Here is a 22,389-nt window from a genome sequence, read left to right as displayed (position 1 = left end):
AAACCAAATCTGGAGATGATTACCAATGTTCGACAGGGGATTGAAGTAACCAACAAATTAACCTGCTTACCTCCAACTGGTATTTGCCAAGGAACCTTGTCGCCGTGGATCCTCTGGGCGCTTTGGACCACCAGGAACAAGAAGATATTTGAGAAGAAATCCCCAAATGGCCCGGATATTGTATCTACAGCCATACATCAAGCGAGAGAGTGGATTACAGCCCAAGATCTGCCACCACAGATCCCTAAATCTCACCAAAATCCCTCGGATCTAATAACTCGATTAGACTCGATCCGGTGTTTCTCTGATGCTGTGTGGAGAACTGATTCGCGTGAAGCCGGCTTGGGATGGATCTTCTCTGACTACCCTGTGATGTCGGAGACCCAAGGCACAACTTTTCTACAAAACGTGAGCACCCCCCTTATGGCTGAAGCTTCGGCTCTACTTTTCGCCATTCATCAGGCCCTCGATCTAGGCATCAAAAACATCATCTTTGCTTTAGATTCGCAACAACTAATCAAAGCACTCCATTCAGAGCCCCTCTCCAAGGAACTCTACGGGATTCACCATGACATCCTTTGTCTTTCTCTAGGTTTTGACTCTTGTTGTTTTAACTTTATCAAGCGCGAGAACAATCAAAAAGCCGATTCGTTAGCTAAATCGGTTTTATTGTCCAGCCCGGTTTGTAACAATTGATTTCAATGAAATTTCTGGTTTGACAAAAAAAAAGTTTGTTTTGTTTAGTGTTTGAGATTCTATTTTGATCTTTAATTTAACAAAAAATAAGGGATCTAAATACATAATCAGTAATTATACGATGTGATTAAGTCACATTTTTCTTAATGATTTAATTATTTTATACAATCTTAGTTATCAACTTGATTTTATGTCAAATATTCTAATATTAGTAGTGTTGATAAATAATTAAATGAAGATTTAACTCGTATTAACATAAATTTAATAATATTTTATTAATTTCAACATGTGCTCTTTATAACTCATCTACTATATAACCACATTATATAATATTTTAGAATTTTTTAATTTTACATATTCGTAATAAATTTTTTATTAAGTTTATATATGTTAATTATAATATTTAAAAAATTGTCAATCGAAGTTTTTTTTACGTGTAGAATCAAAGCTCACAGATTTTGGAAAACAAAATAAGAATCAAATTGTTTTTTTCTTTGTTTACGAAGGATTCCGATATAGAATATCTTCAAAACGCAACATAATGTATGGTTAAATATATGATAGTTTCTATTTCCATATTGATTGCTGTTATTTTTTTTAATTGAAATGAAATGTAAAATATTTAGGAAACAAAATCTGGAGTAATGTTAGTTTTGGAAAAATTTTAGGGGTTAATGTTGTAAATAACTTTTTAAATAAACAAAAAACTAAAAGGGCATAACACAAAATGTATTTAAAAAATGTTAATATAGATGAACATAAAATACAATAAAAGCAAATTTCGGAAATTAAGAGATAATTATAGATGATGGATGCAATATGGATTGTAGATTAAGTTGGAAAAACAAATCCTAGTGTAGTTAATTGAATTATATTGACAAACAAAACGTTGTGAGCCTTCTCACACTTTAATTTTGGTTAAATATCTTAGACATTAATTTGAAAAACAGTTACATACTTTGTGAAACTAATCACATATGAAAACTAGACTAAAGAGATTTAAGAGAACATTTTCCAAAAGAGTTTGTAAAGAAGAATAAAAGAATGCAAGTAAAAGACATGTGGTGTTCTGGTCTAGCTTTCTCTACTTTCCATGAAACCAACCCCATTTCAACTCTTCCTTCTTTGACCATTTTTTTTTCTTTTAGTTTACTAATTTAACTATTTCGTATTTACTGTTTACCATTTACATTGCTTTATGAACATAGATAGAGTATGTAAGTGGTAAAGTTGCTTTGAAACAAAATTAAAAAAAGAAAAACAATGGACCCCTTTAACTTTGGATTGTTAAGAAGGGGTCCTATGAAAATATGGGGATTAAGAGAAGTAGTTAATTGTATTACTTCTTTTATCCTTAAATCATTTTTTTCTGTGACTTATACACTTTATCTTATTCCACATTTGGAATTTAACCAAACCCAACATTTTTTCTTTTTTCCTTGTAATTTCTTGTCTACCTATGTACTAAAAAAACCTTCACAATCTATATTCACATATATAAATCATATATATAAACGGCTCACCACAAAGATAAATAAAGCCCCCTCCCCACCCCCACCCCACCCCAAAACTTAACTGATTTGATCATCTCAAAATTATACGTGAACAGAATCCCAAATTGCCTTTCTTCTATCTTTGAGATTACCTTTTTTTTTACCCTTCTCGAGTCAGCTTTTTATCACATTTCCGTTGAGCAAAAACAGCCGAGAATGTTAGTTATAAATTCTTAGCCTTCTTATCTTTTTTAGCCGTCTTCAATGAAGATCCTACTGATGAAGTCTCTGAACCTCTTGGAATAGAGTTTAGGATCAACCGCTGAGATGGAAGCAGGATCAGCTTGTAGTGACTTATATGCATGCTCGATCTTTTTGGTTATGTCGTAGTCTTGCAAGATGTCAATGACTCCAAAGTAGAGAACCACTTCGTACATCTCACCGTGAGATGGATAACTGGCTCCTCCTGATGAATACTGATCAAAATCGCTTCTCCGGACCATTCGTTCTGCTCTTGCTGGCATGTTTGCACCTAATCTGATCGATGGTTTCCTGTAAATAACAGATTTGTAAATTTTGAGCAAAATTGATGAAATCATGAATTGACTGATTCTTTATTTAGTAAACAGGACCACATGCTTTGTTTTCACACTCCCCAAACAATATTTGCCAAGCAAATTTAATCATTCCTACATTCATCAATATTCAATACTAATCCGAAACTGAATCTCTCAACCACTCCATGTCTCTACAATAATCAATGGCTATGAATGCAAAAAAGCTTCTTCTGTGAAGTCAACTTCTTAACGTTAAAAATTACACCCGGATCAACGATTATTACCTGCCAGCTAAAATTCGGTCCATGTCTTGAAGCTCAGCCTCTACGAAGCGACAACCGCGCATGAATTTCTCATTCTGATATGAATCTATCCTACCTGCAAAAGATATTGACATAAATCTCATGATAGGTCGACCTCAATGGGGGGACACATATAGAGAATGATGATGTCTACGTTACCAGATCTCAAAACGAATGGAGAAAGCCCCATCTTTTCTCCTGTGTTGTCATCACGGAAGTGCACACCAACTAAAAGGCTATAATCCATTATTCTCTCGGCTTCTAAGAACTCACAGTCGCGTTTTATTTGCCTGATCATGAATACCGATAAGAATTAGACATACGTTTATGTTGCTGAATACTTTCCATAGCCAAGAGGCAGGCATAAACAAAAAAAAAACTGAGAAGCATGGAGCTTACTTCATAAGCTCTTGATACCAGTTTCTCTGAAGACGGAAAGCAAAATTGAGATCAAGGTCCTTGAGTGTCGTGGTCTCATCAATTTCCCCTTCAGGCTTTGCAGTACTGCGTCCATGAGAAGACCCTTTGAGGTCAAACCGTCTCTGGATTCTATACTCAGAGCAGAACAAGTTGCCCATGACGATGAACCGAATCTGATAAATAGCAGTAAGCAAAACAATAAATCTTCTGGACACTAATAGACTCATGAAGCTTTAGATGAACAAACAAACACATACCTTTTGGCCACCAACAGGTTTGACACAATGAACACCATAGAATCTAGTCACAAGGGAGTTTTCGTATTGGCAGACATGTTTGTAGTAACTTGGAAGCATTCTTAGAAGAACCTGGATAGAAGAAGACAAACGCTTCAGGTCAAATTTGATTAGCTAATCACAGACTTAGTGGGTTGAGAAAGTAATGTGAAAGCAAAGAGACAAACAAACAAAAGAGTGTCCAATCCGCTAATTAAGTAAATTAACTAGTACAGACAAGCTATTTCAAAGAAGACAAAAATAATAAGGTGAACAACAAGAAGAGGCAAACAACAACTACCAACCTTGACTTCTGATTTCTTCACCGTCTTGATCATAAATTTATCATCTTGAGTTAGGTAAAAGAAGCTTCCACTTTTTCCAGGTGAAGACAGTTCGCGGAGAGCATCGTTTCCACAAATAGCTAACATATACTCAGCTGGATCCACTTGGAAAAGCTCCCTGAGACGTCTACAAACAAAATTTCCCCAAAAAAGAAACACAAAGCATCACAAATATGTTCACAACCTTATCAAGTAAACTCAGATTTGGGTATAGCCACATCATCAACCCTCAACAGATTCAGCAATTTGCTAAATTGAAACACTTTTTCAAAAAGGTTACCTGAACACTAAAGGGCAATAATCCTTCCACCGGAAATCCACTGACTGATGGGGAGGTGTGGTCTTAGTCCCTTCCGGTGGAAACCTTGTCCAAAATTTCTCCTTTGGATCGAAATCAGTCTGTTTAAGATCACGAACAATGGAAGCATGTTTGCCCACAGAATACCTAATCCAATCACACACACACAAAAAAAACCTCCATTTAGAAACAACAGAGAAAAGCCATCACACACACAAAAAAAAAAACCAAACCAAATTAGAGAAAATTTCACCTGATTCCTAATTGCAAATTGAGCATCAAATCATATTTCTTATGCCCTTTAGAAATAGTCTCACCAGGTTTCTTAGCCTCACCATTAAACCAACAAGGATTCTTCTTAAACTGCCTAAACCCATCACGATCCACAGAGATCCTATCTCTATAAATCATGGAAGCTTCAACGTTATCAATAATATCACAAGTGATATCACCAGCTTCACCATCAGACTCCCAAATACAGATTCTTGGGAAAACTTTCTCACCTCCCAAACTCCCAGCTCCACTATCAACAGAAGATCTCTTCCTAGTACCAGCAACAATCAAATCATTCTTGTCAACACCATTAAAGAAACTCCTCATGATATTACTCTCATTCCAAGCACCAACACAACAACTCCCATCACTCCAAGTAAACACACCACTTCCTTTAGGAATCCCATTCTCCCACAAACCTTCGTATCTATTCCCATTAGGCCAAACAAGCAAACCTTTCCCAGATATCACACCGTTACGCCACTCTCCAGTGTACTGGTTCCTCCCGTTTCTCCAAACGTAACGACCTCTACCGTCCTGTAGGTTCCTTCTCCAAGTACCTTCGTAGAAGTCTCCGTTGGCGTAACGCTTCTGCCCGTGTCCGTGTTNGCAAATAGCTAACATATACTCAGCTGGATCCACTTGGAAAAGCTCCCTGAGACGTCTACAAACAAAATTTCCCCAAAAAAGAAACACAAAGCATCACAAATATGTTCACAACCTTATCAAGTAAACTCAGATTTGGGTATAGCCACATCATCAACCCTCAACAGATTCAGCAATTTGCTAAATTGAAACACTTTTTCAAAAAGGTTACCTGAACACTAAAGGGCAATAATCCTTCCACCGGAAATCCACTGACTGATGGGGAGGTGTGGTCTTAGTCCCTTCCGGTGGAAACCTTGTCCAAAATTTCTCCTTTGGATCGAAATCAGTCTGTTTAAGATCACGAACAATGGAAGCATGTTTGCCCACAGAATACCTAATCCAATCACACACACACAAAAAAAACCTCCATTTAGAAACAACAGAGAAAAGCCATCACACACACAAAAAAAAAAACCAAACCAAATTAGAGAAAATTTCACCTGATTCCTAATTGCAAATTGAGCATCAAATCATATTTCTTATGCCCTTTAGAAATAGTCTCACCAGGTTTCTTAGCCTCACCATTAAACCAACAAGGATTCTTCTTAAACTGCCTAAACCCATCACGATCCACAGAGATCCTATCTCTATAAATCATGGAAGCTTCAACGTTATCAATAATATCACAAGTGATATCACCAGCTTCACCATCAGACTCCCAAATACAGATTCTTGGGAAAACTTTCTCACCTCCCAAACTCCCAGCTCCACTATCAACAGAAGATCTCTTCCTAGTACCAGCAACAATCAAATCATTCTTGTCAACACCATTAAAGAAACTCCTCATGATATTACTCTCATTCCAAGCACCAACACAACAACTCCCATCACTCCAAGTAAACACACCACTTCCTTTAGGAATCCCATTCTCCCACAAACCTTCGTATCTATTCCCATTAGGCCAAACAAGCAAACCTTTCCCAGATATCACACCGTTACGCCACTCTCCAGTGTACTGGTTCCTCCCGTTTCTCCAAACGTAACGACCTCTACCGTCCTGTAGGTTCCTTCTCCAAGTACCTTCGTAGAAGTCTCCGTTGGCGTAACGCTTCTGCCCGTGTCCGTGTTTTCTATCAGCAACCCAAGTTCCTCTGTAAGTATCACCATCAGCTCCAGTGAAAGTGCCAAAACCTTCCATTCTCCCGGATTTGAACTCGCCTTCGTATGTAGCTCCACTAGGCCACGAGAATTTGCCTTTACCTGAAGCTTTGCCTCGTTTCCAATCACCTTCGTACATGCACCCATCTTTCCAAAGATACTTGCCGGATCCGTGTGGAAACCCGCCGGAGAAGCTTCCGATGTAGAGATCTCCGTTTGGAAGCGGCTTCTCAACGTCAACTAGAGGCGTGGGAGTCACGCGCCGTGTCGTTCCTTGAGATCTCGATCTCACCATTGGAGTAGAAGACTGAGCTAACAACAACACCAAACCGTCGTCTCGTCTCTCTACTTCTTCTTCTTCAACAAAACGCTGATTCTTCTCAACAACAACCTTGTTTTTGTTGTTGTTGTTGTTCTTGTCAACGACGACGCTGCTGGTTAAAATCAGTTCAGTAGCTGCTGCTTCTTCTTCTTCGTCTTCTTCTGATTCACTCATCAGAGAATCGTCACTCCACTCGACTCACAATCTTCTCCAATCTCAGATAATGTCATTCGCTTGAAATCTATAAGGGTTATTTCAAAAAAAAAAACAAAACAAAACTGATTCCTCAGATTCCGGCTAAGATCCGCCGTCAAAAAAAAAAAACAAACCACCGGAGATTTTGAAAAGGGTTTGGAAAAAAAAAAAAAAAAAAAGCTTGAAACTTTATAATAAGGGGATTAGGTGTTTGATCAGAGAGAGATAGATTTCACAAGTATTCTAAAATCTGAGAAGAAAACATTGTGAGATTTCGTACAAACGCTACAAGAACATCAAAAGAAGAAAGATGAAACCAAAAAAAAAAACAAAAGTGAGAACAGAGACAGAAGAGACGATACAGCAACAAAACATATAAAAATAAAACAAAACTCTGAATATAATTTTAATTTATAAATAAACTTGAAAATAAATATAAAAAAAAAGGGAAGAGAGAGAAAGTATTGGGAAGCGGACATAAGAAGCCCACCACCAGCCCGAAAAAAGAAACCACAATATTTAATTACTACTTAAATTTTGAAAACGACACCGTGTTGTATGTAAAAATAGTAAAATACATATACTCGAGATGGTTTGGAATTTGTCTTTGTATAATTAAAAGCGACGATGATGATGTAGAGTTTGTAGTAATGTAGTAGTATGGGATACTCAAAATACAATACGTTGAAATATAAATTAAAAACCCACGTAGAAGAAGACCAAATGATTGGTTATGGTCTACCTTTGTTTACTTCTTTTTATTTTGATAATAGAGAGAAATGATTAATGATTTGAGGATTATCGAGAAATCTTGATTAGGAAGCGAGTTTCCAGGTGATTGTCTTTTGTTTGATGTCTTACTTAATTTAATTTATTACTATTTTTATAAATTCTAAAAAACTTTGTTCTCTTCTGTGATTAGATGATCGTTGGCTTGGTGGGTTGGTTTTTTAATATATTGTTATCTTTTTCAGTTTTGATTCTCTTCCTACTTGCGATTGATTAATTAGTTTATAAACTTATATTATTATTATTCCGATTTGTAAAATATTCGTGTTTGAGTTATTTCAGTTCGCCTAATATTCCCATTTTGGATAGTGACAGTAGATACAAGTGTATGCGTTGCGAATTTTTAAAAGTTGCGTATTGTGTCCGTCAATTTGTTTTTTTACTTCGGATTTTTGTCTGTCCGTTTGATATTTTTTTAATCTATACATAAATACGAATATTCTATAGAGAGATACATAAACAATGAAAAAATAAACACACAAATGTTATGAAAATATGCATATGTTGAGATATATGTGTGTACAGGTCTTATCTATAAAATAAAATGGTAAACTAAACTGTGATTTGCGATGCTAGAAGTAAATAAATTTGATAAAAAATCAAATTTAAAAGTTCGGTAGTGTTTCACATAAATAGTAAAATAGACATGTTCTATCCTATACGTTCGAGTACTTTGATTTGAGGTGCCCAATATATATGATTGTGATTTAAAATAAACCACAACATCATAAAAACTAGGGTGCAACCGTGCAAGTAAACTTCATAATTTACACGTACTTACATGTCATAACATAAACATATATATACACCACACCATTAATTAAGTATACTTCTAAAATTGTAGTATTATACGTGCGAGTGGTCAGTGGTGATTATGGCTCTGGACTCTGGTGGTAGTTTGAGCATCAAACGCATTTAATCACAGTTAAAAATCATTAGTATAGTACATAAAATAGTATGGTACAACTACAACCGCATTAACAAACGTAAAAATATTTACAAGGGAGCGTAAGGTGTAATCTGAGGTTGCATTTTTTGAAAAAAAAAAAGCATTTTAATCTCTATTAAAATGTTTGAAAAATCCTTAAATTCAAGTTCGATACATATATTTTTTGTATATCCTCGTGAATATTTACGTAACATTTGTTTAATTTTCTTGCGTTGGATCTATTATATTCCACACTTATTATGTTCTTTCGTCTTTACTACACCGTTTTATTTTTTCATTCGGTACTCGAAGTCGACGTTAATGTTGGGTTGGGGTGGATCCCCAGTAAAAACCTATATACACTCATTAATTTGTGTCCACATCAATGAAAAATCTCACTCGATACATAATTATAATATATTGGGAAAGAGAAAGAGAGAGAGAGTGTATGGTTGAATGTATTTTCCCCATTCATACGCCATGACGCGTTGGTACTCTACGCCATACCCAATACTTCCCCGTTCCATCCATATTCAAGGCATCTTCATACTAGCAAAAACATCAAGTCTTCGCTATACAATCTTATTCTTACTTAATAATCTGAAAGCTCTACTTTACTCTATACTACGCTTTCAAATCGCTAAAACACCCACGAACGATGCCACGACCACGTACATTTAATTTGCGAGCAAATAAAAAAACACACGGTTATATACATACAGATTAGATACTTTTAGCATACTCCAAAATTTTGGATTCGAAATACTTCGAATCTGATGCTTTTTTTTTTTGGTCAACTACCAAATAAAGAGAATCTCTAGGATTAGTTTTCCACTAAACTTTACTTTAATGACTACTGATTTCGAAAGAAACAGGTTTTAAGCTTTGGTTGGTTACTTCTTGTTTTGACGAAACTAAAATATTGGTCTTTATCGATTAACCTAACTGGCGGATTCAACCTCGAAGTTGTATGTAGTAGGAAGGAGAAGGTGAAGCCAAACAGCTCCTTTTTTTACAGTTGGACCGATTTAGAGCTGAGCTGGCATACAAAAGTAGGAACACGTATTTATGTTATTGGGCTATCAAGGCCCATTCTAAAATAATGTCGTCAGTTTCGAAGCATCCACGACAATGTTTTCACGCCCGAACCGGTTAACCCGTGTCCCAGAGTCTTTACCGGTTCGGGTATAGATAAAACCCAAAAAAATCCGTTATTAACCCATGACCCGGTGAACTGGTTGACCTGACCAGTTACCGATTCAAAAAAATCTACTTGATTTTTGAAAAAGAATATAAGGATTCATAATTTTAATTATTTTAAAAAAATTTTATTCCTTTAGCTTAGACGGCAACATACATGACTCACAACACATCTCTTTTCTTCAGCTTCTTTGTCATATCCCATACTTTACATAAGAATAGTTGATTGTTTTTAGAAATATTTTATTAGTGTTTTTTTATTTTTTGATTTGAATTTAAAAGTTTTAATCATTTATTATTATTATTAAACTTCATACTTTGTTAAACATGATATTCTTTTAACAATATTTTTAAAAATGTTTATTTTATATAAAAATGCATTAAATATATTTTATTTAGTTGACCCGTGGTCGAACCCGGTTAATCCGATGATTTGGTGATCCGGGAGCTAGTCTGATTCACAATCCAGATCGGTTTCAAAACATTTCGGCGGTCAAGATTATGTCCACGTCATTTATTCTACTGAATACTCCACGTGTCAGACACAGTTGGCGTCAAAGATTGCGTTTTCGTTGCTTTGCGCGTAGTAGTTCACACGTGCAACGAGCTTTTTGTACGCGTGCGACGGTGAACACGTCGTATCTACTGTGTGATGACTGATGATCAGCTAGCGCGTGACTAAAATATCAAAAGTTTAATTTTACCCATATAAAGTTTTTTTCTACAAATGTAACCTCCAAATTTTATTTTTATTTTATAATTTAGCCCAAAATTTAGGTTCAGATGTGGGATAATTTATCTTGCTGAGATAAGATTTAAACTAATTTTCAAAGATATTTTATAAAAATATGATTATGCTATTAAAACCCCAAAAAAAAAGAAAACTTACACAAAATAGTATTTAGAAGTTTGGTAGGGTTAATCATATAAAAAAAAAAACTCGAGGGGAAAAAAACTGAAAAAAAAAAGAGCGACTGATTATGAGCGATGGCCGGTGAATCAGGTAGCCGTCCTACAACAACGTGTGGTTGATTTTTGCAAACTCATATAGTATCTTCTACTCTTCACATTATTGAAATCCCAAATGTCACACTTGTCATTGTCTCCAATATAAAATCTAAAAATATATTACACAACTACACAAAATAATTTTGTAATGTCTTTTGGGAGAAAAAAGTAGAGATAATTTTTTTTAACTTACTCCTTCTTCGGACATGTTTATAAGAGGAGAAATATAAAAGAAATGTGTAATATAATGTTTCAAAATGTTATTTTTGAAAATGCTCCAAGTTTTTACTGGTTCAAAATATATCGCCGAGTACCAAGGTTTTTAGATTGATCCTACCATCATTGCGAAGAGGGTTGTTAGTTTAGAAGAAATTAAAAGATATATGCAAATGGGTAATCATTGTGTTTGCTATTTACTAGTAAGAAAATTATGATACTTGTTGAGGTGAATATAATAGTTTGCAAAAATAAGCAAAGGATACACGAGAGAAGCTCATATATTCACGTAACGTTATGATGTTTATAGAAAGTAAAATTTGTTTAAAAACACAAAATTATAAAGTATATTAACTTAAGAAAACTATTTAAGAAACTCAAGCTCTCAATCTCTCTTTTTCACATAACCTTATTAGTTGTATCACACTTCAACATAACTTCATACAATATAATTTTATAATAACTTTGCTAATCCTAATCTTAATACGAATCACTCATATTTAGATATTTCCTAAATACACTTTAATCTTTATCTCTTTGTAAACACAATTTGGTTAGAATTAAGACTAACTCCCATCTCAAGCTTTCTTCAAACTTATTTCAACAATGTTTCCTTTGTTTTTTTGGTGAAAACAATTGATCATTTAGCTATTACGCTTATGGGGTTATTTTCAATTCATGCTGAATCTACCAAACTGCTTCATTAATTATATACATATCTATTTTGGTTATTAAGTAAATAAGTACCTGCCCCAAAAAGCTTTTTTTTTATCAAACAATTCTTTCACGATAGTCATAACAATAAAATCTTCTATTTGGAAAGAAACATTGGCAATACATTGCAAAATTTCAATAAAATACGCAGTGTTTTTGTGCATGTAATATGTTTATATATCATATTTTATGACAAAGTTCCATGAGACTGAGAATACTTAAACAGAGTTCTATGAGTTTTTTTTTTTGAAGGCTCGTAGACCAAGTTTAGTTTGTGGAGAGGAGGAAGATAAGAGAGAGTGTAAGAGTGTTTGATGGAACCATAAGTTGCCGATCGATGTATTATAGTTTACTAGGTGTGATTAGTTTCATATTTTTGGCTGACCTGACTCTTTCCTTTCACATAAATATCGCTAGATAGATGAAAAAGATTTAAGTGTGATGAAATTCAATGTTCATCGTTACGTACAATTGCAAAATTAGACTACCATTAAACATCTAACCCATTTATAGGCTTTAATATGTCATTCTCTTTTTCATGGAAAATTAATCTTTACATGAATATGTATTGTATAAGACATAGATGCATGAAATTTGTATTTAATTTTAGAACGTATAAACGATACACACCATAACGCCAAAAAGAATATTACATGCGATGTAATTATCTTCAACCAAAAATTTTCAATATGATTTTTCGTATATTTGACACCCAAAAAATAAATATGGAAGTTACATACGTATTATGCTGATGATATCAAACTGATACATTATACATATGTATAATAGTGCCGAAAATAAAATAATGGAAGTTTACTTAGTTCAGAACACATAGCATCCGTTAAGCTATTCCTTACAAAAAATGTTGATATAACCGTCACTAGCACGAGGAACAAACTCTTCTTCCTTGCCGAGTAGTTGTTTGTTGGAGAATTTTTTGCAAGTTTCTTCACATATTGTAAGAGTGGGGTTTTTCGTTGATTTCGAGCACTGATGGATGCTTCACACATTTCTACATTGTTAGAATGGGTAATGTGTACCGAAAACATCATCGTCAATACAGCTACAACTATGAAAACATTGCATGTTTTTTCAACGTTTGAGTTGCGATAACATGAGATGATGAATACTACAAATGATATATGAGTATTTTACTCTTTGTTTATGATTTGTGAAGAAAGTGATTTGGTGGGTATTAATCTAGCTAGGTGAGTTATATAGTAAAACTAATGTTGTCCTTTTTTAGCAATTGTTTTCAAATTGTTTATTGTTCTCTCTTATGGGATGGTTACAAGTTACAACCAACAATTTCTTGATGAATCAACAAATTGTACAGCTTAGTTGTGCTTTAATTGTTTAGTTGTCCGAACAGATATTATTGGCATGGAATTGCAAATTTTGATATATATGGGATTTTGGTTTATTATGTAACCACATGTTGCTACAAATTTATGTGCATAGCAAGAGTTTATGATTCATCAAGAAATTATCTTTTAAACGCAAAAAACAAAGATTTAGAAACAAATAAAACAAGAAAAATTAATATATATATATATATATAAATCAATTTTTTTTAAAAATAAGACTAAATTATATTCAAAATAAAAGAAACATTTTTACAACCTGTGCTGCTGTTTTTGAAAAGAGAAAGTTAAAATTAATAAAATGACTTAAACAGACTTATAAAAAGTTGTCAAAGAAATATATAATCTTATAACATACTGTGAAATTCAACTTTACTCATTTAACATACTGCTTCTATCACTAATCACTTTGAATATTTTACTCATGCACAAATTATAGAACCGACAAACAATGAATATATGAATATCAATATGTTTTAGGTAATATATATGTGTGCAGTTCTACGCGAGCATTGTTTAATTAGTGGATTCTATTGCATGGATATAGCAATTACTTCTTCTTATTATTCTATATATATAAGATGGTTCCATACATAGAAATTAAACCAGTTAAGGTTTTGCCCAAAAAAAAGAAACCACTTTAGGCTTAATAATTTGAAAGAAATCAAATGGTGTGGCCGTGTGGGTTCTTCAAACTTCCAATATTTTGCTCATTTTATTTTTTTTTTCTAATGGTGGTTATTCCAAATACAGGAAGTAGAAATGCAAAGTGATGGCTCCAAATGAGAAGACTAGGCCAACTGGAGGAACAAAGCGACATGCTCGTAGCATTATATATATAACTTTTTTTGGGTCAATTTTTTTTTTAACTATATATAACCATTAATCTGGTCATCAGCTTTTGGGTAAATACGTATGTGTATGTCCTAAGCATTGCGTCACGAATCAATGTGAGGAAACTTTTAAAAAGGCAACAATTTTTTTTTTTTTTTTAATGAGAATGCAAACCAGAGAGCTTCTTCCAAATTATAGCTACAGCTATAAAATAGAATACTTATAGTTTGTAAGAATAGAAACTTACAACTTAAATCCTCTTAGTTTTCTGCAAAAATAATAATTAAATATATATCTGCTATTTAGTAAGTAAATTATGATGCCTGTTGACGTGAACATATTAGTTTGCAAAAAATAATCAAAGGATACACGAGAATAAATAATGGAAGTTACATACATATTATGTCAATGATATAAGGTATAATACGTTATGGTGATATCAAATAGATACATACATATAATAATACCGAAAATAAAAATAACATGAGTTTCAGTTGAGCCAGTTGCATCCGTTAAGAAGTTTATTGTCACAAAGTAAATCGACAATATTATCACCATCACGAACTCGAAGGTTATCTTCCTTACTGATTAATTGTTTGTTACAACCTTTTTTGCAAGTTTCTTCACATGTTGTAGGAGTGGGTTTTTTCGCTGATTTCGAGCACTGATGGACGCAATGTTTCACACACATTTCTACATTGTTGGAATAAGCAATGTGTGCCGAAAACATCATCGTTAATATAACTACAACCATGAAAACACTGCATGTTTTCTTCAACGTTTGAATTGCCATAACGTGAGATGATGATTACTGCAAATGGTAAATGACTATTTTTACTCTTTGTTTATGATTTGTGAAGAAGATGATCTGGTGGGTAATTAATCTAGGTGAGTTATATAGTAAAACTAATTGTCAATTTTTAGCAATTGTACGTTTTTTAATTTGTTTTTTGTTTCTCTCTCATTGGATGTATACAACCAACAAAATGTATAAAGCTTAGTTGTGCTTTATTTTTTTAGTTGTCTAAATAGATATTATTGGCATGGAATAGCAAATTTAGATATACTATTCATTCACTAATTATTTCTGAAATTTTTTAATATCATTTTACTAAAGTATCTGTAGCAAAAAGTATTTGCCATATAGTAACAACAACAGAAAAATAACTAATTAACAAAAATTAAAAACTGATATTTAGAATTTGAAAACAAATAATTTCTATAATTACACAAACAAAATTTAATACGTACGTATGTCCCAAACATTGCGTCACAAATCAATGTAAGAGAACTGTTAAAAGGTAACCATTCTTTTTTATGAGAATGCTTGCAAAAAAAACTTTGCAGCGAAATCCAGAGAGCTTCTTGGACATGTGATAAATTTGCTCTTACATAGACATGTGACCAAACAAAAATAAAATTTGTGTAGCAGATATTCACTGAGATAAATAATACCAAGAATAATTATTAATTATTCAAGATAAATAATACCAAGAATAATTATTAATTATTAAATTATTAATTATTGAATTAATAAATTTGTGTAGCAGATATTCATGTTTGTAACTTTTCTTGAATTGTTTCTATCAAATTTATCAAAATATAAATGGATAGAAACTAATAAATAGATAACATTACATGAATCGTTCTTAACCATTGTATTGTTGTGGTGTTGGTTTATAAGTTTATTGGTTCAGTACGAATTAGAAAATGTAAAGCAACATTCAAATGTAACATACATCTACACCAATATCTTTTGCTACTAAAGTTTTGTAATCTTCCTTATAATATTTGAATCGCTAATTTAAATAGAAATAAATTAAAAATAATATATATTTTTTAAACAGTATATTTACTATGTATTTACAGCTCATTTTCATAATACATATTTATATATAGTATACCAAAAAATAATATTTCAAAAAGAATCTTTTCAAAATGATTTTTAATTTCATTAATTAAGAAATAATGTATTTACAACGAAACGAACATTTTCATTAATTACCGGTCAAACATATAAGCAGAATAACGCCATGTAAATCTTTCTCAGCCGTTCGATAAACTAATACTTTCTTGATTAATCATGTTTATGAAAAATGTTAAAACAACATTTATCTACAAACAAAGAGAGCCTCATATGCATACAAATCTTCTTCTTATCCAATCATTCTTAAGAGTATTTTCTACTTAATTAGCTTTGGTAATTAGTGAAACAAAGAACCAATGAGAGAAGAGCAGTGGGGTTAGTTTGACTGGTCACTAAGCCAATGAATTTAGCCAATGGGAAAGAGATATGGCGACCTCGTAAGAACCGCCTCCTTTGCCATTTGTATCATCTCTCTATAAAACCACTCAACCATCAACCTCTCTTGGCATGCAACAAATCACTCAAATAATTATTTTATAAAGAAGAAAGAAAAAGAAAAGACGGCAGAGAAACAATGGAACGTGGAGCTCCCTTCTCTCCCTATCAGCTACCCAGACCCAACTCTGGTAATCAATATAAGTGGTCGTTTATATATATTCATACTTGCCTCCTTCCATATACCTCTATGCTCATGAAAAATCGGAGACTTGCTTTATGATTTTTATGTGTCTTTCTAACCAAATGAAGTAGAGAGTTTCTCTGTCTTGAAAATTAGATTTTCTGTAGAGGTTTTAGGAATTGCTCGGAGCAGGTGATTATTTACATGCATGCATGAGTCAATGTTTTGAACGGCGAATGATCTTTGATAGTTCAGATATATGTGTTCATTGAATGTACTCGAGCATGCACTAGAAATGTTTGTGAGTATCGTTTTCCCCTGTTTTCAAAATTTATGTTTAGTTTACTCATTGTAACGGCTGAGTTTTTCTCCTTTCGAAACGAAATTCTCGTTTTCCTGAAAACATCTACTGTAAATTAAAAATACCTTTATATATTTTTATCAAACATTTATCTTTATGCCTTAGTCGTCCCAAGTACTATATATTAGTCAGAGTTCTAATTCAAAATATATTAATATTAGTAGTAGTTTTGTCCAAATTTTTTCTTTTACTAGTATGGATTTTCTTAACTTTAATCTTGTGATTCTTTTAACGTTTACCATTGGGAATCTTCACATGAAATAAATGTCCACTTAACTGAGTCATACCTTTTTCTCTGTAAATTAATTGATGTTCTTCTCCAAATTTTTGAGTTTTTGGTTTTTTCTAACAAATATTTCGGGAATACGCGATTATTTTGAAGTATTTCAAGAAGAGGAAAGATCCTTTTGACATTTTCGTTCTAGTATAATTCACAAAACGTAACGGCAAGAATCTGAACAGTCTATTCAACCAAAATTAGACCCCACAATACTTATCTCTCATCTTATTGGTCCGTAACTAAGAACGTGTCCCATGATTTGATATTTCTTCTTTTCTACTACTCCCTCCTTTTCATAATATAAAATGTTTTAGAGGTTTTTTTGTTTCATAATATAAGATATTTTCAATTTTTTTAGTAACTTTTATATTATTTTCCTATTTTTTTATTATTTATTTTATGAAATCTTATTTATAATTAGTTGAATTTTTTTAAATTAGTTATTTTTTAATCTGCGTGATTTCACTTTAAACCTCTTATATTTTGAAAAGGAGGTAGTAGTATACAATTTCTATCATATTACTATAAATTTAATTTTCATTTCTACTTTATTAATGAGGTAAAAATTTCTTTAACTATGAACAGGATTGAATTCGGACCAGCTCAGTAACCCAAACTCAATGACCAGCTCAGTCGTCACAGCCGGTGGCACCAGTGACAAGAACAAGGGTGTAGCGGTCCAGCAACAACCATGTATGGCTCGTGAGCAAGACCAATACATGCCAATCGCTAACGTGATAAGGATCATGCGTAAAAGCTTACCGGCGCACGCCAAAATCTCCGACGACGCTAAAGAAACGATTCAAGAATGCGTCTCGGAGTACATCAGCTTTGTGACCGGTGAAGCCAACGAGCGTTGCCAGCGTGAGCAGCGTAAGACCATAACTGCTGAAGATATCCTTTGGGCTATGAGCAAGCTTGGGTTCGATAACTACGTGGATCCCCTCACTCTGTACATTAACCGGTACCGTGAGATAGAGACCGATCGTGGGTCGGCCCTTAGAGGTGAACCTGCAGTGTCGTTCAGACAAACCTATGGAGGAAATGGTATTGGGTTTCACGGCCCACCACATAGCCTACCTCCTTCGGGTCCTTACGGTTATGGTATGGTTGATCCAACCATGGGTATGGGTGGTGGTCGCTACTACCAAAACGGGTCTGGTCAGGATGGATCCGGTTCTGGTACTGGTACTGGTGGTTCTTCGTCTTCTATCAATGGAATGTCGTCGGTTTATGACCCATATGTTCAGTATAAGTGAAGATGCATGTAATCATTCAAAGCATGTATTTGGATGGATATTATATTTTTATGTCTTATGAATAACATATCTATATAATGTTGCTTCTTTAAGGAGAAGTGTTGAGTTTCATCAAATACTTTTGAACTGATTTCTATATGCAGATGACAAAAAAAAAGTGTTTTTGGATTAAAACTCTATGCGACATTTCATGATCATCTAAAGGCTTTTAAATTTTAAAGCTGTCATAAACCGAGAATCCATCCTTTGGAAAGCAATTTGAGCACCCTATGAGAAACGCGACGTGGTTACTTGGGATTGGCTGATGATTAAATATAAAGCTATTTTTTTCTTTCTTTCCCTCTCTCTCTCTCTTCTCTCTCGACCCAAAACGGCGACACAATGGCGATTGAGATCGAGACCGGTAAATCAGTAGATCGGGGGAGCTTTCGTATCGTATCATCATTATCCCAATTCCAAAACCGTGTCGTCGAGAGAGAGAGACGGAAAGAGTCTTGAGAGAATGGGGAGAGAAGTAGCGGAGAACATGCTTCCTCTTCCTGTTGTAGTGTTGTTGAATTGCAGGAATATGATGAAAGTGGTTTCCTTTTCTGTTGTTTCGTTTGTGTTTGATCATAACCTTTTGATTGCTCTCTGTATTTTGAGACTGCAGTCATAATGAAGACTGGTGGTTGGTGGTATAAGGACCGACTTCGCCGTTCTAGAGGCCCTTGTGAGCTTATAACACTTAAGACGACATATGGAGCTGGAATCATCGACGGAGATACTTTCATTTGGGGCAAGGACATGGATGAATGGGCTCCTATTCACATGGTTTACGGATTGGTACCTGCAATGGCCACTTGGGAAGGTGTGTATCTTGGAGAATTTGAGATCTCAGACAAATCTTATCGTTGAAGAATCACAGTTTTGCCTCCTATTATGACTTCATTGTTGGTTTTATTGACTCGTTTCTTTCATGTTCAGTGAGGCTTGCTGCAGCGGCAACGGCTTGCCTGCACAAACTCCAAAAGGGAAAACCACCATGGGTTCCTCTAAAGGGACGAGAGCCAAAAACATACAAGCAACTCCAAGCCACACTCTGTTTCTCTGTACTGGAATCTGATCACATGCCAAACAAGTTGTAAAATTTTGTAAAATATGTTTAATATTCCAAAATTTGTAAAATATGTTTAATATTCCAAAGTTTTATGTAATATAAATTTTTTAATAATTGTTTTGTCATTTTAGATTATTAAAGTTTGATAATTATTAAACACAAATTAAAAAAATATTATTTAAAAGATTGAATACCCTTTTTTGGGTTCTCTAGTGAAAGGTTAATTTTGCTAAAATTCTCTTTGAATTGCTTTAATTATTTTATAATTAATTATATAATTAATTAATATGTGAGAAACTTAGGACCTAAACAATATTGTGGGAACTATGAGTTTACTTTTTTAAAATTACTCTTCTCTATGTGAACCACAGTACATAACTAAACAAACCAAAAGGTTACAAAACCAAAATAAATGCATTGACCACGAAAACACTTTAATAACCAAAATGTAGGTTTTGATTCAAGAGATAATAATAATATGAAACTTTTTCTCGAATGTGAGAGAGTATGCAAGAAATAGAACACAATAAAGGTGCTGTGGGCTCAAAACACCACTTCAGGTCCAACAACAGAAATCAGAAAATAGTCCAGCAGTCCACCAAGTTCATCCTCCTACTCAACAAAAGGACAAAACTATCGTACAGAGGAAGGAGACCACGAAAGTGTGGAAACCAGCTGGAGAGAGAGCGGTGAGCTAGCTAGTACTATCAGACCGTTACGATTACTTCTCTATGTGAGTAGATAGCTGACACATGTTATGAATCTAGAGTGTTTCCATAATCTAGAAAGTTCCTCTGTGTTGTATATAAGAGGAGCCTCTAATGTAATCTAGAGCCTCCAATACTACAGTAAAAAACAATTCAGTCTAAAGATCTCAAGATTTGCTCTCAAGATTCAGCTGAGATATGGATGTTTACCGTCGTCAAGTTGCAGCACTGGAGAATCGGATTCGATTGATGAGTCCCGCGCTGTACATCGTCTCCATCACTGTCATCCTACATCTCTCCTCACCGGTCGGTCTCAACCCAACAAATCCAGCTCCGGGGATGAATCCGACGACGTTTCGAGCCATCAAGATAGCATCTCAGTGTTTATGGCCGTTGAACAATCTAGGCCTCGTCTCTGCTCTCGTGGCGTTGTACGTTCTGGTCAACGGAACTCCGTCCCCAGCTGGTAGGGTTCTACTTCGAGACGAGCGAGTCTCCATCGTGCTTATCAAGATGGCTTACCTCTCAACGCTTCTCTCGTTTTTGTGTTTGTTTCTCGTTAGGCTGCTGAGTCCATCAGACACGTTTCTAGTTGGTCTCTTTTTCGTCCAAGCTGGAGTCATGTTTTTGTTCTTCCTCCACTCCTCCTTTCGCTCCGTCAAGCTTCATGCCTCCTAGCCCTAGGCTAGCTTAAGATCTTAATTGTGGTTTTCTGTTTCTGGTTTATTGTTTTGGTTCTCCTTTCGGTTTAAAAACTTTATGTTTTGTTACTTTTAGTTATTTCTAGTTCAAGTTCAATTCCCGGTTATTGTTTTGGTTCTCTTTTGGTTATGAATAATTGAAAAGGAGATTTTTTTTATTAGATATAAGAACTATATATATTCGGGTCATCACCAGTTCATCATCACTCACGGCCGTTAGCAAATTGTACGGTTATTATTAACCACGGTTCACGGTTAAACTTTTAACCATGGTTAAATTTACATAAACACTTTATGCTTGCTTATAAAACTCCAAAACTGGACGTCAGAAAGCAAAAAAGAAAACAAAAACTCCAAAACCCCTTCAACACAATCATCTTCTCAAATCTTGATTGTTCCTGCAAGATCTGGATCGCCATGAATGGAGGAGGAGTTGTTAATGAGAGACGTGAAGCGACTCGTGATGAGGAACGTGAAGAGGTTCTTCGGATGGCCTGTCGTTTCGTCGTCGCGGGGTTGCTTGACCTTTTGACAGGAGTAAATTATAAACCATAGTCAATAGTTATAACGTTAACCAAGGTTAGGTTATATAAACCATTTATTATTCCTCCCTCTCATTTAACAAACTCCAAAACAAAAACCTATTCTACGCTTTTCACAATCTTTCTTCCTAATCTCTGCTCGCAAGATTCAGATCGCAAATGGATGGTGATGGAGGAGTTGTTGATCAGAGACGTGAAGATGAACAACGTGAGAGACGTGAAGAGCTTGGTAGGTTGACCGTCCGTTTCTTCGTCGCTGTCTCGCTCAATCTATCCGCCGGAGTCTGCAAACGAGTGACTGGTCTCGACGGTTCGGGAACGGAGAACGGAGACCACGTGGCGTTATACTGGGCTAAGAAGTTTAACAGGATGGCGGAGATTTCGTGTATGATCGTGATAATACAGATCGTTTTCGCGACGGTGGTGATGGCACGACGGATGCGAAGTCTTAGACGAGACTGCGATGTCTAGCTCGTTGTGGGTTTCATCTGCTTGTTGGTCTCGCTCTGTTTCTCCGCTTACCTTCGCTGGTTTGTGTGACTTCTTCCATCTATGTCGCCGGGGATCTGATCACAGTTTTTTTTTCTTCTTCTTTGGGTTTATGTTTTGAACATTACTGTTTCTTGATTCCATGTTAGTATGATCATGAGTTGCTTAAAGAACAATGAATTGACATCGAAGTAACAAGTTTGATGAAGACGACAAAGTAACTTAGCGTATTTATTATGAGCCATCCGATCAATACATCGTTCCACGTGTCGTTAGATGAGGCAACCTGCTTTAACTTTCGTTTATCAGAGTAAATTAAAGTAACAATATAAACGATAGTGATTATCGTATGGTTATTAATGATATATATATTTATTAACCCAAGCTGAATAAAAATTTTAGGAACCAAATCATCGAAATTTTGCAACCAGTAGTATTTTTTATTTTGGGTATGTAAGCAGTAGTATTTCAAAAACATAGTTTTACAGTAA

At 34.4% G+C, this 22,389-nt stretch overlaps 3 protein-coding genes across 6 annotated transcripts; 2 read left to right on the top strand and 1 right to left on the bottom strand.

Moving 5' to 3' along the window:
* Window positions 2,343–7,298, bottom strand: LOC104776318 (phosphatidylinositol 4-phosphate 5-kinase 1). Of its 3 annotated transcripts, XM_010500355.1 has the most exons (9): window positions 6,314–7,298; window positions 4,639–5,205; window positions 4,368–4,532; window positions 4,049–4,214; window positions 3,726–3,836; window positions 3,448–3,641; window positions 3,208–3,338; window positions 3,031–3,124; window positions 2,343–2,741 (listed from the first exon to the last, which is right to left on the bottom strand). In XM_010500355.1, the coding sequence occupies exons 1-9, from the start codon at window positions 6,898–6,900 to the stop codon at window positions 2,441–2,443; spliced, it is 2,316 nt and encodes a 771-aa protein (XP_010498657.1). In that variant the 5' UTR covers window positions 6,901–7,298; the 3' UTR covers window positions 2,343–2,440. The 3 variants fall into 3 exon arrangements, with proteins under 3 accessions (XP_010498657.1, XP_010498660.1, XP_010498658.1); XM_010500358.1 differs by lacking the exons at window positions 4,368–4,532; window positions 4,639–5,205 and adding an exon at window positions 5,476–5,640 and having other exon boundaries at window positions 5,747–7,298; XM_010500356.1 differs by lacking the exon at window positions 6,314–7,298 and having other exon boundaries at window positions 4,639–5,260.
* LOC104776317 (nuclear transcription factor Y subunit B-9-like) lies at window positions 16,341–18,445 on the top strand. 2 transcript variants are annotated; one of them, XM_010500354.2, is made up of 2 exons: window positions 16,341–16,467; window positions 17,687–18,438. In XM_010500354.2, the coding sequence occupies exons 1-2, from the start codon at window positions 16,416–16,418 to the stop codon at window positions 18,358–18,360; spliced, it is 726 nt and encodes a 241-aa protein (XP_010498656.1). In that variant the 5' UTR covers window positions 16,341–16,415; the 3' UTR covers window positions 18,361–18,438. The 2 variants fall into 2 exon arrangements, with proteins under 2 accessions (XP_010498656.1, XP_019099137.1); XM_019243592.1 differs by lacking the exon at window positions 16,341–16,467 and adding an exon at window positions 16,475–16,761 and having other exon boundaries at window positions 17,687–18,445.
* Window positions 21,323–22,053, top strand: LOC104776316. The gene has a single exon (XM_010500353.2). The coding sequence runs from the start codon at window positions 21,569–21,571 to the stop codon at window positions 21,878–21,880; it is 312 nt and encodes a 103-aa protein (XP_010498655.1). The 5' UTR covers window positions 21,323–21,568; the 3' UTR covers window positions 21,881–22,053.

The sequence above is a fragment of the Camelina sativa genome, chromosome 3 (assembly GCF_000633955.1).
Source record: "Camelina sativa cultivar DH55 chromosome 3, Cs, whole genome shotgun sequence".
Taxonomy (NCBI): Eukaryota; Viridiplantae; Streptophyta; class Magnoliopsida; order Brassicales; family Brassicaceae; genus Camelina; species Camelina sativa.
The sequence above is the reverse complement of the archived record's forward strand: the minus strand, read 5'-3'. Positions and strand labels throughout refer to the sequence as shown.

Excerpts from the sequence above, each read along its gene's own strand:
- LOC104776317 (XM_010500354.2), top strand. The coding sequence starts at position 16,416 with ATGGAACGTGGAGCTCCCTTCTCTCCCTATCAGCTACCCAGACCCAAC. Across the intron at positions 16,468-17,686 it reads GCTACCCAGACCCAACTCTG|GATTGAATTCGGACCAGCTC; the intron begins GTAATCAATATA and ends AACTATGAACAG.
- LOC104776318 (XM_010500358.1), bottom strand. The coding sequence starts at position 6,900 with ATGAGTGAATCAGAAGAAGACGAAGAAGAAGAAGCAGCAGCTACTGAA. Across the intron at positions 3,837-4,048 it reads TGAAGAAATCAGAAGTCAAG|GTTCTTCTAAGAATGCTTCC; the intron begins GTTGGTAGTTGT and ends TCTTCTATCCAG. Across the intron at positions 3,642-3,725 it reads AACCTGTTGGTGGCCAAAAG|ATTCGGTTCATCGTCATGGG; the intron begins GTATGTGTTTGT and ends GCTATTTATCAG.
- LOC104776316 (XM_010500353.2), top strand. The coding sequence starts at position 21,569 with ATGGATGGTGATGGAGGAGTTGTTGATCAGAGACGTGAAGATGAACAA.